General features: G+C 29.9%; 1 protein-coding gene across 2 annotated transcripts in view; it reads right to left on the reverse strand.

The window, feature by feature from the left end:
* The window catches only part of LOC132951954 (heterogeneous nuclear ribonucleoprotein C-like 3), a 129121-nt gene that overhangs the window by 22090 nt on the left and 88461 nt on the right, over positions 1-18570 (reverse strand). For both annotated transcript variants that reach the window (XM_061024030.1, XM_061024031.1), the window contains 2 exons: positions 11108-11186; positions 1481-1498 (listed from right to left, as the gene is read on the reverse strand). In XM_061024030.1, the coding sequence (XP_060880013.1) occupies positions 1481-1498; positions 11108-11186 (97 nt within the window). The remainder of the gene's footprint in view (positions 1-1480; positions 1499-11107; positions 11187-18570) is intronic.

The raw sequence follows: 18570 nt of genomic DNA on the forward strand, positions 1-18570 counted from the left end.
CTAGAAAGTTTCGAATTGAAAACATTTTCGAAATATAACGATATTGGGCAGGAGGAACGTCTACAACGAATTAAAAACATCATACGTGGCGTGCCGGACTGTCGTCGCTTTGTTCACGCTCAACACACCGCGAAATCGAATTCCGAGTCTAATTGCAGACGAATATCTATTAATACGACTCCCCGCACACCGCGACTCTGTCGTCGTAACCTTAGCGTATAATAATAATAATAATAATACCTCTCGCGGTTAGAATAATGTCGCAGACGCGCGTACCCTCGTCGTCATCCATCATCGAACGAAAGAGAGAAACTCATAAATATTCAAAACTTTTTCTTGGTCGACTTTTATGCTGACAGCCGTACCGACCCTATCTTGACACACATACACTCACAAACATATATTATAATATATACACGTACATAATAATATACATTATTAAACATCACGGTACGGGCTGTGGTGATATGTACACATACTGTACTTGTGTGACAGCAATCAAACGACTTATTGCCAATTTTTCATCTCAACATTACCTAAAGTATTTGTTATTATTATTTTTCTCTCTTTTTTTCCCCTTGGCGTTTCGTCGTCGATAAACAAACTCTCAGAAGTATGCTTTATCATCGAAATTGACGTTTATACCATTACACTGGCTTCGCAACGGTATTACTGCTGTAATACTAATATTACTTGTAGCAGGTGAATTGGTGAATGATGAAGAGACGAACAATGTACTCGAGAATGACATTGCGATTTTTGTAAAATGCCGAGCGGTTCGCTATTTATTTGATTTTTATAAGTTATATGCTACGACATTGATTAACTATAATAAAAATATCGATGTTCGTACAGAAAGTGCAACACATCCCTGGAAAATCCGAAGACGAGGATAGAATGGTTTTTTTATGAATGCATAATATTACGAACGAACATTCTCGTAAAATGTTTATTATTATTATTATTATCATCATTATTCCCGGTGTCCACCTTCAATGTTATTACAATGAAATTATTTTTTATTACTTACAATTTTAGATTTCAATTTATGATCTTCATTATGAGGCGAAAATCTTTTCATTCTCCTGAATGGCAAACGAGTCCCGTCAAAAGTTGATTTTCTTCGGGTGACAAAATGCAATATGAGAGGAAAAAAGTTGGTTGTACGAGAGGAGTGCGTGGAGTTATTATTTTCACCGTGATAAAAAGTTGCCTCCGGAGTATTTTAAACGGGTTTTCGAAAAAACGACCCCAATAACAGAGTTACTATTTAAATTCACTGAAACTTATATTCGGTCTCTCGCTTTCTTTTTTTTTTATTTTTACTTAAACTTCAATTTTATCTCATCTTCCGAACCGTAGTTTCGCTTTGGGAAAGTCGACTCAACGGGGTAATCGATTTCTTTTAAACGACAATATACACACTGAAGTTATAATTTAGTTTTTTTTTTTAAATATAATATTAAAGTATATATCATACCTGTTGTAATAATATTCCCTGAAACAAAAAAAAAAAAAAAAACAATATAAAAACAAAATACAATCAGTTTACATGAACAATATATTATTATATATATTTATTATATTTTATATGCGTGCATCATAATATTATTGTTATTATATCATAATATACATACAATGTTAATCGTATAAGAGACAAATTTGAATCCTATATGATAATATAGGTGCTAAACTACATTGGTAAATATGATGAGGGGGGGGGGGGAGGGAATGACACATTTTAAACAATAGCTCTCTGCACTCGAGAGAATAACCGTAATCGCAGTAAATTAAGCAGCGTGAAAAGATAGTGCATCTGGGATTAGGTACTCCGAATACCCTAAATTGTAATAATACGTGAGTAAATTTGATGCAATATCTATATATATATATATAATTAGTTCATTAATTACTATTACAAATTTTAACGTACACGCGTATTAGACAATATTATGTACTGTATTATTAACACGAGAGAGGAATATCGCATGTCCGACTACCATTATAAACGGAAAATAACACTGTCGCAATAGGTGTTGTGTACACTGAAAATAAATATTGTTTTTTTTTTATAATAGATCGGTATTTACAAAAATAACAAAATCTTGTATCGACTTGCATCGATTTTAAATGGATACCAACACCATAATTTAATATAAAAATTTCGAAGTACACGAATAACTAAACATAATATAAATCATAAGAAGAATAATTACGTACACATTTTAGTATTATATTATAATATCCTCTATAGTCTATTATTTGAATATGACTATATGTAAATATAATGGAATCGTTTCTGTTTTAATTTGATATTTGGGACAGCGTTACAGTGTAATAACGGTGCAATTTTTGTTTTATTATATAATACAAGTATACAACCTGTAACGCTATGTGAATTATACATGCTATAACTTACTATATTAGTATATTAGTATAATCGTATAATTGTACTTTTGATCTCTCGGGATTTCTCGATCCCAACTTTGTAACAAAATGTGCTGTATTATAACGATAGTAAGAAGCCACCACGCCGCCACGCCAGTCTCATTTTTGGGGTTTTTATTTTTTCTATAATATAAGGATCGGACACGGTGACAATATCGGAGCAAAAGCTTCTGGGTTTTCCATTAAAAAAAAATATTTATCGTCTAGCGAATTCCAAGGTTTCCACGAGCCACCCGGCACGTCTCACCACAACGTGTATATAGTGTGCGAATCGCGTACGTGACCGGCCCCCGAGAGTGCGTATGATAGAGGCCACGGCCATGAAAAAAACCATGAAAAAATTGCACGTTGTACCGACACGCTTCGGGTCTGAAATTGAAAAGTGGTCGCAGCGTAATACATTTGTCATATCACCGTATTCAAGACATATTCTGCTCCTCACACCCCACACATCTTCGATATTTAGGTTACAGCGCCAAAGGTGGAGTTCCTGGAGTTTACTCGTTCTGCATTTTAGCAGTGCGCAAAACCAAAATCGAACATTTAAGACGGTCGAGAGCGACAACTCGGGTCGTATTATTGTTATTATTGTTATTATTATTATTATTATTATTAGTGTTGTTATAAGCGCTACACTATACTTGACGAAACTCTCTGCGTAAGCGTGTTTGTGTTAATTATCTGTCAGGTAGCGACGATGGCGGTCGAGTGGTACGACAATTATACTATGTATTATGTTTTGTAGGTATATTAGGGGGCGGGTGCTGCGGGCACAAAAAACACCGTTTCTAAAGACGACTATAAGACGCGATAGTCGAGTGTCGAAGTTGTGCGTATAGGCCGTACTTGTGATGTTTGAACGGGTAAAACCACCTGTTCCACAACCCCTAAAACTACGCGTCCTGTCGCCAACGATGATGATCCTCGTCCAAACCAGACCTCGCCCCTATATATCCTTTCTACGTGGTTTTACCTCTCTCCCAACCATCACACCTCACCTCCCGTACTCTTAAGTTATTATATTATAAGGTCTCAACGGTATATTTTCAGTATTTACTGTACGCGAACATATAGGTATACGCAGCTGTGGCTGTGCATGGTGCGAGTCGGTTTCGGTGTTGTCGTCGCAGTTCTGTCAACAAGAAAGGATAGACCTGCTTAGGGCAGATAAGGCGCCAAAATATTCCTCACCGTTTTAATGAACACAACCCTTCGTCTTTAAATGGTGGGGGGTGGTGTCTGTGTATGTACACATCTGGTACCGCTGCCGTCGTGGAGCCGTGGGGGGATGTAATAGAAATTAACGAGTGTCGTTTATCGTTTCAAAGGTGTGTGTATGTATATAGTATTATCTACCATAGGTACGAGAGGTAATTTTTTTTTATCACTATTATAAATTTCTTTGTCGTGATTCATAAAAATAGCTCGAGACATTTTTTTTTATCGATATCCCATTTTTGTTCCTTTGAGACACGAAAAATGATGTCGTCAGAAACCTTATGCGAAAAACGAGAAAATAATTTATACAGAAACATGGTATTATAATAAAGGAAATCTGGCATTTTAAACGCTTATACCTGTACTGCTATATTATATTATGAAACACATCGAGTCGCAATAAAAGCAAACGCGTAATTCAAACGATGTAATTGATGGAAGCAATCGATTCTACGGTGAACGTGGCAAGAATAAATTATGAGTAAAGGGGAAATGGTTTTTAAAATTTTTATAAGTTTGAATGAAATGAAACTAGGGCGTGATAAAGACTGAACAGTAGATATAAAAGAGTATTAAGGAAATATGCGAGTGTGGAATAATATACATGAAATATTCAAAGGAGGAAAAAATATATTATATTTATATGTGAATTGTTGGATAATGAAATTTCTTTGTTACGAAAAAAAACAATGGAATATTAAAATAGTCGGAGAAAATTAAAGGAAACGTATATTGTCTTGACTGTGGTGAAATGGCGACGAAGCGAATCGCCAGTGTATCAGCATAATTGATGATATAATAATACATAGTATCAATAGAAACAGGAAACGGTAAAATTCTAACATAATTCTGAACGGTATACTCGTTTGCAAGACTTTGATGAATATTATAATATGTGCACATGTTTTTCTCAAAATTGTATAGATATTGTTATTGTCACGCTCAGACTTTTATAATACAATGTAATTGTTATTTTTTTCATTTCAGAACGCTAAGAAATATTATAACGAGGAGGAACAAATATTTTATACCATCCATTATAATATTGTAGACACATAGGTATAATATAATAGCTTGAGCGTTACGGATATTGTGGTTGTGTTCAGCGCAGATGTTATAGGAATAATGTGAGCTCGGAGAATGTGTAAAGCTAATACTGGACACGTAGGTACCTAGGTATACGAATGAAAAAAAGTTAAAACCAAAAATAGTACAATAATCTATTAAATATTTTAAAACGTGTAAACCCCATTTGGCAGGACCAAGAAAAAAGTAACGGTTCGTTGGTGATTATTATGTTGCTCTCGATTCCTGTTTTTAAGTGGTGACACGAAATAAATAATTGGGGAAACATTAAATTAATATATCGATCATGGAAAAGTATTCCACACACTGAGGGACCACCGCGTAGAATCGTAAAAATAATTTCACTATTTTGTCAATTCAAATAAAATTTTACCAATCGACCATCCACATAATTTCTGGTTTTAAATAAATAATGAAAATCAAAATATTTGTAGAAATACATATTAAGTACAGCGTGGGTCCAGAAAATTTTAAGAGGGGGTGCACAACAAAAAAATTCATTCCACTTTTTTATTTCTGATTACGTTATTTTAGGGGGTGTCCGAGCACTCGTAGTCCCCTTGAATCCACGCCTGATTAAGTATAAAGTAGGTACTATAAATTATCAATCGTATTTTTTATAATTAGATAACATTAGTTAGAGCAAACTTTTAGTATTGTTTTCGATTATTGATTATTCCAATATTATAGTACAATTTATTATGACATTGTGTTTAACGTCAATTTATTTTATCTATTTTAATTATTAAATTATTTATATCAATTTATTACTTATATTATTTTAATATAAATGTATATTAATAACACAACTATTGACCAATTCGATTATCGTAATACATATTATGGTTAAAAAATTTAATTTTTTATGAAATATTTATCCACTTATTCGTTTAACTAAATATGATATTTTTTATATGGTACTTTCCTGTTATACGAGACCACGGCTGTTATCGCGACTACCACCCAAGACTACCTCCGTTATCGCGACTACCGCGCTTATTTTGTGAAACATTTCAATCCTGTTATATAAAAATACCATAATGGTACTTTCCTGTTATACGGGACTACCTTATATTTCTTGCCTTCTTTGATATATTTTTCAATAATATGTATTCTGGGGATGGCCAGAATGAAATAAAGAAAAAATTTAAATATATATTAATTATTCGTAATGTATTTTACACGGTAAACGCCAAAGTGCCAAATTTGCCACGGCGTACGGAAAACAATAAAATAATAATAACAATACAAAAGATGGTAAATCCACAAATAAAATAATACATAATTTATGTATTGTGGGGATGACCACAATCGAATTATATAAAAAAAAAAAATTAAAAGATAATACATAATAATTATTCGTCATGTACTAAATTTGCCGTGGCAAACACCAATTACAAAAACTAATAATATACGTAATGACTAATGATAGATATATAATAAATATAATCGCAGCTTATGGATATCGTTCAGCTATAATATCAGCTAAGACAGGTAGTCGCGATAACGGAGGTAGTCTTGGGCGGTGGTCGCGATAATAGCCGTAGTCTCGTATAAGTGTATAACAGGAAAGTATAATTTTAGTAGTCTTATAGATAGCAGCTGAATTGTGATATCAAAAAACAGGGTAGTATCGTATAACAATAAAGTACCAATATTTTATTATTTTCTATACATTATTATATAAGGTATAATAACTAATTGTGTTTTACTCATTATCCATTGTTCTCCCCCTGAAAAAAAAATATATAATTGGTTCCGTAGGTATATTTTTAATTTATGATTACAACATTTTTTTTTAACTATTGAACTTAAAATTGCTTTATTTTGTATAAGTTTAAAATGCATACCTATTGTAATATTATTATATGAACCAAAAGTGTAGACATTTTCTGAAAGCACATCTTGCTTAAATTTTAACAAAGTGAATCAGATGAAAAGAATTATCTTTGACAAAAACAGCTTGTGCTTTAATGAAGTTCAATAAAAACATTATTGTTTATCTTATTGATGTATTTATTCTACTTACTTACAATTTATAATAACAATATTTTGTTGTTAAATATATTATTTTTATTTTAAATATTTTTATTTTGTTCAATTACCTATGTTACAATTTAAATAGTAATATATTATAATATCAAAGTCACAAAATTTGTTTATTTTAATTTAATATAGGCCCCCAGCATTTTAATATTGAAAATAACACAAAAATCAACACGAGAGAAATTGTTAATTTCATTAAATAATAATAACTTATGTATTATTATACGTACTTAAAACACATTTTTATTTTTAAAATTTCAATAATTACATAAATGATGTCAAAACTACAGTTAAGTATTTATTCAAAAACAATCGAATGATTTTTCGCCTTATTTATTCGCGATTTGCAGTGTTTTAATAATAAGTTTCTTTAGTATAGATAGTTTACTAATGTGTTTGGCTCGCCATTGCGCAAATGACCTTTTGATGACAGCTCGTAATTTTGACGAGCAAGTTTTAAATGAGTTTATAAGAGTTGCTCAAAATAGACTTAAAAATAACAAAAAAACATTTTACATTATTTCTATTTGCCCTTCGCTGCAGTAATCAGTGTTGCTTATAAATTTATTGTACCTACATAAATAATATTACAATATAATATGATTAGTACGAGTTAAATTTCCATCGACCTTCTATAGTTATCTCATAGTTTAAATTTAAACCCAACACCGCCACGGTATACAGGCAATAAAATATAATATTCCGGAAAATTCTCACTTGGAATACAATTCAGTTATCCACCTCGGTTTCCGTTGTCGGTGTGGTGATTTTTTTTAGAGTTCCAGTCTTTCAGACTAGAACAAAAAAAAGAAGGACGATGAATGAATTAAAAATCCCCCGGCACATGGTCTCGTGGGAAATCACAGTTGCCCTCAAAAATCCTGGTTTTTTTTTTTTTATTTCATTTTGAAGGTTGGTTTTATCTTTGCTACATTATTTACCTATGGAATTCTGCTTTGCTAAAAACGCAATACTATACCCACACAATACCCGCGTAGTAATTACCCCGTGTAACGACACCCAACCCTTTTTATTATTATTTTTTTTTTATACAATTTGGACTTTATCTGAAATTGAATACACTGCACAGTCATCAACGAATGAACGGGGTTTTTCCACGAGGAGTTATCTGACCACCAAATTATATTCAAGTAGGTATCGCGAGAATAAAAAAGTCATGTTTTTATTTTTGTAGCGTTACGACACCACGACGCAAATATTATTTTATAATATTTTTAGAGAGGGTCTAGAAAAAGGTATTTGCAACAGTAATTTTCATTGTTGTTAAAGTAATAAAATTGAACAATGCCAAAAAATTAAAACGATAACAATATATTATATTGTACACTGGAATTATGTGTTATTATAAATAGTTCCATTGTAATTGTAACATATTTAAAATCGAATCTTAAGTTCATTAAAATATTTGTTTTTAATATCTAGTTTTGTAGAAAAATAATATTTTAATTTATAAGTACCTATCTAACTTATTAAAATAATAATGTAATGAATTCAACACATGAGTTAATGATATATAATATATATATATATATGTTTATTATTATGTTTAAAAAGAGAGTCTCTTCATTAAAACGTTTCAATAACTATAGTCATTATTAATTGATTAGCTACTCCGAAAAGTTATTATCACTGGCAATTTCCATGGGACGAAAAGTCTATTAAAACTTTTGCCGTCGATAGCACCATGTACTTTCTACGATGACCCGAGAAATGAAATTTTCATTAAATATTATATTTTAATAACGAAAATATACTATAGAAGGATGTTTTTTCGAAATACCTATGGATATTATTTACCAGAGATAATAATAATTGTTCTCACGGTCAACCATAATCGAGTGGTTGAAATAAAGATAAACCTACACTAAAAATAAATTAAATAACTTTAAATCACTCTGTGTATATAAAATGTTTTTTCTTACCTAATCTTTATGATAGGAGTGCATTGAAAAAAGATGTACCCACCGTAACCTATATCGTAAAAATGTTATACATGTTTCAATTTGAAAATAAATTTCATTAATGGAAAATAAAATATTATACTATTTTAATTGCGATAAGAAATATTAAAAAAGATAGAGTATAGCCACTTACAATTTTTACACGGAAATAGAGGAATAAATTATATTACGTATGAAGTTAATTCAGACATAAATTTTCTTCAGCAAGTTCTAAATAAATAATAATATAATATGATAAAAGTTTAAACGAGTTTAACCCTAAATTTAGCGGCACGTTATTAATGACAAGCGTATTTTGTCATTATATCGAATATACAAGTAAAATTTAATTAAAACTACATTCGGCAATTGCCAAAAAATAAATATATTCGATGTAAAAAAATATAATTATAATGCAAAAAAAAATTGTGTGTTCTTTATAGTAGTGGAACTCCATAATAATACGTAATTTAATATATTTTGTTTATGGGTTTATAACTGTATGATAAAAAAAATATGGGGCGTAAAATGCATAAAATGTGGAAAAGGGCTTTCAGTCTACTTAAAAACTGTTACCAATAGTTACAGGAATAGATACATAATATTATTAGCTATATAGTATAGCTATATAGTTTGGACTGTTTAAAGTTAATAGTTTATAATTGAGTTTATTAATTACTTTAAATATTGTAATGTATTGTGATATAATTTTACTAATTATATACATTTTAGAATCTGAGCCTTACCAAGGAATGTATTCATTTTACAATACTAATAATGTGTTTTTATTTCTGAGTTAGTTTTGTCTGTTATTGTAATTCCGACTATTCCGAGTAAAATAATGGAAAAGTGCTCGAATAGCTTCATAAGCATCTTTTTTTATTGTTATTATTACAAAGTTGATTTTTATATGATAGTTTTAATTTACAAAACTTATCATTTTGAAAATGTAGTGTTTATTTTTATTTTGATAGCTTTAACTGTAAAAACTCGATAACGTATTACATTATTTTACAGTTAATGAACTTATAAACATATTGTGTTATTATAGATATCCATGATATTCAAAAAACCAAAAGTTATAAGTTAACATTATGCCTACAATGTATAGGTAACACATATTCGTTAAAGTCTTACCATTTTAAATATTTTAACCCTAAGATCTTTAAGATTTGACATCTGCAGTGCACTTATAGATAGCGAAGTATAATATTAACTATTAATGGGTATAGAGATTTTCAAAAAATTCATTATTGATATTATAATATATATATATATTTAAATTCTGCGTTCTTTCTCAATAAATGAGACGCGTCATTTTCTGTATTTAATAGGAAATATATTATTAAATAATCTAATTTTTCAAAATCTGGCTTTTTCTGTCTTTTTATCTTGGAGGCACCCTCAATCCCCTGGCAATGTGAAGTTGTATGAATACAAATTTTACAATAGCATTTCATTCCTATTTCCTAATATATCATTAGTCTTTTCACGAATACCTACTACGTCATGATGCGAACAGCGCGCATTTGTTCCGAGTCGGTGTAACGACATCATACTATATTGTGACATATATTTTGCCATTACCTTTCTGTATGTAGTACCTATGTATTTTATTTCTTCTTCATCAAACACTCAAACATACATTTACGCATATGCGTACTTATACGTTATACACCTTGATAAAGTTTGCTCATCGTTAAAAGTCTTATACGAGTCCATGTGCGCGCAACAAATGAAAAGAATGATTAAATTATATTATTATTGCATTGGGCTGGGTAGGGGGCGCGCTCCTGCGAAGATTGCTGTCGGTCTCCGATTTATAATGTGGATCACGGATCGCAGCGGTCCCAGCGGACGGAACCCCAGCGTTTCGATACGTCGGATATCCGGTATAATATTTCGCCGGGTTTATTACGACGTCGTATTTGGCGCAGGTACTTATGTGTGCGTGTATACGTAGGTCGATAAGCTATTATATCTAGGGTATAACTCCGCCGAGAACGTGGGTACTAATAAAATATCGTAGAAAAATTGGCCAACTTTTGTTATTGTTGTTCGGGGGTTACAACGCGGGCGAGGGGCGCACGCGAGAAATTTATATGGCCCGTGATTGGGTTAGGGAAACACTATTGTCGACGGAAACCAACTCGCGGTCTATATAATAATATTATTGTGCGTAGGTTAGGTATATAACGGTCGTAATAATAACATAATATATAACTATATAACATCATGTCGACCGGCACCGCGTGGATTGACGAAAGAGAAGGAAACGGACGAATACGAAAATATATAGAGGAATATAATAATAATAAAATGGACAAAAAACAAATTACTTTACTTACCAGTCGTTTCCGGTTTTTGATAAGTTTTGCCTTTTCCTACCGGTCTGATGCGGTTTCGGTTCGGCCACTAGGTTTACGTCTGAAAAAAAATCGTGAAACAGACACAAAAATATATATAAGTCTGTCTCCAAAACACGGTTTCGTGTGCAAAAGTCAAAAAGACTCGGTCGTTTAATGAGTATTGAGAAAAAAAATCGCAAAACAATAACAAAACAAATATGTGCATATTTGGAATTTGAAACAGTGCGAGTAACAGGTACAAAATAAAAAATAAATATACTTTGTCGTTGCAGCATTTATTATTATATACGTGCGTATATTATAACAAAATAGCTTCTACATTATATAAAAAATCCAATTCATTTTTCTACACAACAGCTATATATGAGTATATTATGTATCTGTGTATAGAGTATATTTTGGTTGGTAAAAAAATCGTTACCGACTTAACGTAGTTGATCAAAAACAATTAAAAAAGGTGGGTAAGTGGATGTCGCTCTGCTGTACAGTAGGTTACAAGTGGGTCACTGTAATGGATGGTGTTAAATTTGAATTCAATGATATAATATCATTGTATAAGAAAAACGATTCTGAGCGAAAACGGTCAGTCAGCCTAAATTTTTTAGACATATGAAAAAAAAAAGGTGGATAAGTGGATGTCGCTCTGCTGTACAGTAGGTTACAAGTGGGTCACTGTAATGGATGGTGTTAAATTTGAATTCAATGATATAATATCATTGTATAAGAAAAACGATTCTGAGCGAAAACGGTCAGTCAGCCTATGATATTACTAAGTATATTTGACGATATTATTGTGAATAAAGTAATTTATATATTTACTTATTTACGTGGAACCTTGTAAAAATGTTCAATCCTTAGCTACAAAAGTTGAACATTTTATAAATTTTTAACTACAAAATAATTATTACATTTTAAATTTGATAAATTTTGTCAAAATTTGAACTTTAAATGCTTATAAAAAATAATTGTGCCTATGTATTTTCAATATTTTTCAACTGCCATTGTAACAATATATCAGGAGCCTTGCATAAAATTTTCACGCTTTTCTACCCAATAAATAAAATTTTATTGATATTTATAGAAAAAAAAAACTAAAAAAATTTAAAACTGACAATGTTTACGGAACAGCTCAAAAAGAGTCAAATTATTTTCAAAATTGTATCGTGTATAGAAAATGCTAATATAAACATTCAGTGAAATTTTCAAGTATCTACAGTCACATGTTTTTTAATTACAACAAAATAAGAAAATCATTACATGAGAAATCAAGTGAATATCAAATGTTGTAAAAATATGAAATTCAAACGCTCATAAAAATTTAATTTGACTTTTTTGTAGGCATTTTTTTTTTTTGATAAAGGTAGACAAACTTATGGATAATCTTGTATTACATTCTAAAATCTTAGATTTAAAAAGAAAAATTTTTATGAATTCTCAACTCAAAATAAATTGCTAATTTTCGTGATTTTTTCGTATTTTGTCAATATTTGAACTTTAAATGCTTATAAATAAAAACTGTGACTAAGGATTTTTAATATTTTTCAAATGTCATTGTAACAATATAGTAGGAGCTTTGTTTTAAATTTTCAAGCTTTTTTACCCAACAAATAAAATTGTATTGATATTTGTAGAAAAAAAACTAAAAAAAATGGAAACTGAAAATGTCCGTAAACAGCTCAAAATAAGTCAAAATATTTGGAAAATGTTATGGTATATAAAAAATGCTAATATAAACATTGAGTCAAAATTTCATGTACCTACGGTCATTTGTTTTAGAGTTACACCAAAAACCAAAATCGATTTTCTCAAAAACAGATTTTGCGTAAAAATTCCCATTTTTTCTTAATTTTTCTTTTGTAATTCACGTCGCTTTTGAAAACTACTATTTTTACTTTTGATCCCCCAAAGTACCAATTAGATTCACTTTCCTATCAGAAAAGTTACTGTTGAAGAAAATCCAAGCACTTTTACTATCCTAAAAGGTGATGACAGACACAAAAAAAAATTTAAAAAAAAACACACATCATTGTAAAATCAATATATTCATCGGTTCGCTTCGCTCAGAATCTAAAATATTATTAAGATATGGATATATTATGGTGTGTAATGGATAAGATTGCATTTTCACGTATAACACGTATATAATATGGCCTACCTATTTCGATTCTTTGAATCAAATTTCTAATATTTACTAATTAAAATAATAGCAGAGGAGTCCAACTGCAGCCCGTGAAAGTATTAAATGAATATTGAAAAATAGAAAAAGATTTGACTCTCATTTGTTAAAAATGTATCGTGTCTATGTAGAATAAAATATAAATTAATATTTCATCTTTTCCTCTTGTTTATCGTTAATTATATACGTTGTTGTCAATCAGACATGATAATGTGTCGCAGCGTCCTCGTCGTTTATTAATAGAAATAACAATACCAAATTTATCTTTTTGTACGAACCACAAGTTAATATTATTTATCGTCAATAAATATAAACTTTGCTCTATTAATTAAAATCATAAACGAAAAATGTTTGATTCTTGGCCTGCCAAGAATTAAAATAATAATTTCATCTTGATTGTAAACATAAGTAATTGTTTCATTTTGGGTGGTAAAAATATCACAGTTTAAGACATAACGCAGTGATTTTATCAAAAATTGTAGTCAACTTTGAACTTGGTTTAAGTTTTCTAAGTTCGGAGTATATCTTGTCTATAAATTAAAAATAGTGTGTGGTATAATTTTGGTACACACTGAGCCAATAAAGAGTGTGGTTTTTATCCATCTACATTTTTGGAGTCTAAATCATAAGTGTGCTGTTTTGGGACACAACTGGATATTCTTAACTTACTGTCTTAAATCAACATCAAATTTGGAATCCAAAAAACCAAAGTCGAAAGACTAACATTATAATATATTTTAATAAATACACATGTGACCTGCATATCGTCTAAAAGGAGTTTTATGGAAATTGCAGCTACCTGTTTTATTTTGAACCCATCGTCACAAAACATCAATTAATTGATTATAGAGGAATTAAACCGACGTCGATTCTTATAGCCGTCCTGACACATTTTATCGCCAAAAATGTTTTTTTTATTTGCTATATACAATTGTTATTATTTTATACTTAAATAGAAGTCTTCCCATACACAAGTACATTAATAATAATCCTAGCCAAAGATTAAAATCTCGTAAGTCTCCTTAGACGTTGGCATAGAAATTAATAAAGAAAAACTTTAATATCAACTTTAAATGGACTGATGAATGGAGACTAAATAACCCTGACAAAAATAACATTATTGACGACTTATACGTAAAGAGTACCGGCCATTGGGGTTCCAACTACCTCGGAATAGGAATGCTATATAAGTGGGGGCTTATAAATAAAACACTATGTGACTGCAGATCCTAAGACAGCCATTTACATTGTAGAAGAATATAAAGTACGCAACATGCAAAGTGGTATGAAACACCTCCATAACCATATAAGGTTACAGTAGCAGTAACAAATTGGTTAACTAATCTGGATATCAGAATTTAAGTCAATGTAAATACAATCTTGACTTCACCAATCAACCATAATATGTATTTATTTATTTGTCTAATTTTATCTATTTATATATTATCTATATTTTATATTCTATCAATTTATATAATAACTATAATAATTTATTCCAACTTCTTCATAATAATATTTGCATTTAAATTTACACATTTTTAATTATATATTTAATTATATTGTTTAATAATATTCTTTGTTGTTAGTGTCGTATGCAAACCATACGATAAATAATAATAATAATAATTGTATAATATTCGTCGTCTGAACTTTTTAACATTTCGTCGCTTTATAAAAAATATTATATACACGTGCAGCATAAATACTGCAATATTATTGCATGTGGGTACAACTACTATTAAATACTCCACTGCCTACACATAGCAACCTTTACACTCGTAAAAGGCACATTACTACGCGTGACAGACGTTGATGTTTTACGTCGTTCAAAATGATAAAAGATAATTCAGAGAAAAAAAGATCTCCTATTAAATTAGTTTGGATGTCTGATGACGGCTCTGGCAGATTGTAGTATACGACCGAAATGACGAGGCGGGAAATCGTAAAAATTATTTAACGTTGTAATAAATTCTTGCCAGCTATTATTATGAGGTATTTAACGTTCTTATATAATGTATATACTATATTATAGCTATGTATATTTTATGAGCTGGTATTTATTGAAACAAAAGAATATTATGCGTGATATATATTATGATGCGGAAAAAGCGAAGTGGGCATTGACAGAAAAAAATTCAAAGGTTGCTAGGGTTTTCATTATAAGCCTTCGGTAATAATGCAGGAAAAAAGGAAATTAAAATTAGGGAGTCGACATACAATTTTGCGTCTCGTTCTGATAACGCTTTGAACCGCATGCGGACTCTAAACAGTATACGTAATTGTAAATTCAAGCGTCTGTTAAACCCATTTAAATACAAGTGCAACAAATCCCTTTTCACAGGGTCCTCCTGCAAGAGACAGGACAACATCAAAGTGTATTTTTATATTTTTAAATACCCTTGGAACCGTAATTAAAATGTCCATGTTTTCCCATTAATATTCATTTTTATTTTAATTAAGTAAACAACCGAATAAAAAACTAACGACGGGACCGCGTTATACATATTGTTGTATCAATATACGACCGAGTTTGAGAAACAACAGTCGAACACGTGATTTTTTTTATACAAGCATATTATAAATGTATATAACCGTTTGACTCGACCCCGCAAAACGTATAAATAGAAACAGTGTTTACTAATTGGCCACTCACTCAATTGAACGTTTATATACTGAGGGTAACCGTTATCATTTTTTAAGAACAAAACATACGCTGGATCGACAATTTATAATACCGTACATACCTCTACTATAGTATAAGTGTTCCTTTTGAGCTTGCAATTATTTAATTCTGTACGAAACTGTTTCATAATATTAGATTGTATGTAAAAAGTACATTTTTCTGGGATACATTTTCTTATTATATGATGTAATCGTAGTTACATTTTAACTGTTTGTGCAACTTTAAACGTTATATTATAATTAATAATATTATACTGTATATTCAAATATTTAATATTCTTATTTTTGAAGTGAAACTTTTTTACGGAGGTACAACGTCGAAAAATTAGTGAAGAAATTATGCTCACAAAGTCACGACATGAAAATATTGTCGGTGGTACCAACCAAATGTGAAAAATAATTTTATTTTTATCAAAATATTCACTCTAAGCTATTCGTAGATGGTCACAGCATCATCATAGCAGTGTTGTCATTTCTGACAACATAAAATATGTTTATTCGCATATTTATAACATATATTATTAAAACACAAAATTGCCATATTAATAAATCAATATAATATTCATTAAATTAATATATTATTCATTCAGAAATAATATAATTTTTGTATAATATTCGTCAATCCATTATCATATACCTACATAATAATTCTTAAAACTCAATTATCAAACGCACAACCTGAAATTCTATTGCAAAAGTGCATAGTAATTGAGTAATAGTCGAACAACACACTCACGTTGCCCCCCCTGGAACTAAGCCTGTGCTCTGTCTATGAGTATAAGCTCTATGATCTAAGCATAGGTATTCCATTTGATTATTGCTAAAGATAATTATATTATTACTATTAGTTTTATTATCTATTTAGATATTTAATGATTGATGGGGAATAGTGATGAACCTGAGCGTCGTTTTAATATAATGTTCTGTAAGTTATTTCAATTTATGTACCTACAAGTATAATAACATAATAATATTATATAACAATAATAATATACATACTATACATATTACACGTATATTATTACTAATAAAATTACTATTACTATGTATTTAGGTATTTAATAATCATGTAATAATAATAAACCTATATAATAATAATTATTCAGTAAAATCCTATCTGTTCATGCAAGTCTTTGCTGCGAGATTGTTCATTTTCAAAATATAGCACAGATATCATGGTATTATTTTAGTGCACTATAAACTACGAAGAAGTTTTACTTTATCCGCGCGTGCTTGCACACACACACACGTTTATTATTTTAGTAATAATTACGGCAGGCTTATAACAATATTTTTGGTTTTTTTTTTTACTGAGTCTTGATTTAGCATAATAAAATGGTTTTTCCACCACATGGACATTTTAAGCACAATATTAGTGACCTATAGTTAAATGAACAAACTCTACGACCAAAATATTTGAGATATTTCATTGTGAACCTAACCATTTGTGACAAATGTTCTCCATATTCTTGGTACTCAGTCCACGAAAATTCAATTTTACCAATAGTGTTCTATCAAAGTCGTTGTGATATTTATAAGCTTCACTGCAATTCTTCCCAATATATTATATAGGTATCATTATTTTTCAATTTAACAATCAGAAGTATAATCGGATGTACGCCGAAAATGTATACATGCGGGCAGTGACCGGGAAATTCGGACAACCAAAAACAACGGAAATTGATGGAAAATGAAAAAAATTAACTGTACTGAGTAGTGAGTACAATCATACTACATTACTACATAATATAATACCTATTTGTGTGTTTTATATTTTACAATCTAACAGTATTACGTGAACAAAACGTATATTTCTAACAGAAAATAAATTTAAAATACAATAGTATTATACCACGCGTATTATAAGACTTTATCAGGATCTACTAAACAAAAATCCTTCATTTTATTTCTACAAAACTGTTATTTAATGAATAGCGTGTATATCATCGGGTATATAACCCGTGTTACGCGCCATAGTTGAACTATGTATTTATATGGTAATTTTTTTAAACATTTGATGAAGTACGTAGTTTTCTTTTTCAACAAAAATACTATTGATACAAATTAAACTAATTAATAACAAATAAAATATTTTTAAAAATGTAGTAAACTTTATTAGGCTTGTTTTGGCGGAGTTAACTGTTTAATAAATAAGTTTATGGTTATAGAATACGGTTAGGTTTCAATTTAGTTAATAAAAATATAAAATGTTAAGATTTTTCTGTATTTTATTTTATTTTATTTATAAAATTATTAAAATAGATAAAATGTTTATAGTAAAACGTAGATATAAATTCTGATCTAATATTGAACTATTAAATGTAAACAATATTATATTATTTATAGAGGTATAGTTAACATTAGGTTTTTTTTTTGCTTCCTATGTTCTCTGGCCTGCTAGATTTTCACACATTTAAAATTGGCCCTCTAGTAGCGTTGAGTTGCCCACCCCTGATTTAAGGTATTAAGCACTACCTATCTACATCATTAATCTTATGATTATTATACTCGGGAAATAAATAACTTACCTTTGTACAAAAGTTTGCAATAAACTTCCCTGTTTTTTATTTATATGCATTCATGT

This window comes from Metopolophium dirhodum, chromosome 9, assembly GCF_019925205.1.
Source record: "Metopolophium dirhodum isolate CAU chromosome 9, ASM1992520v1, whole genome shotgun sequence".
Lineage (NCBI taxonomy): Eukaryota > Metazoa > Arthropoda > Insecta > Hemiptera > Aphididae > Metopolophium > Metopolophium dirhodum.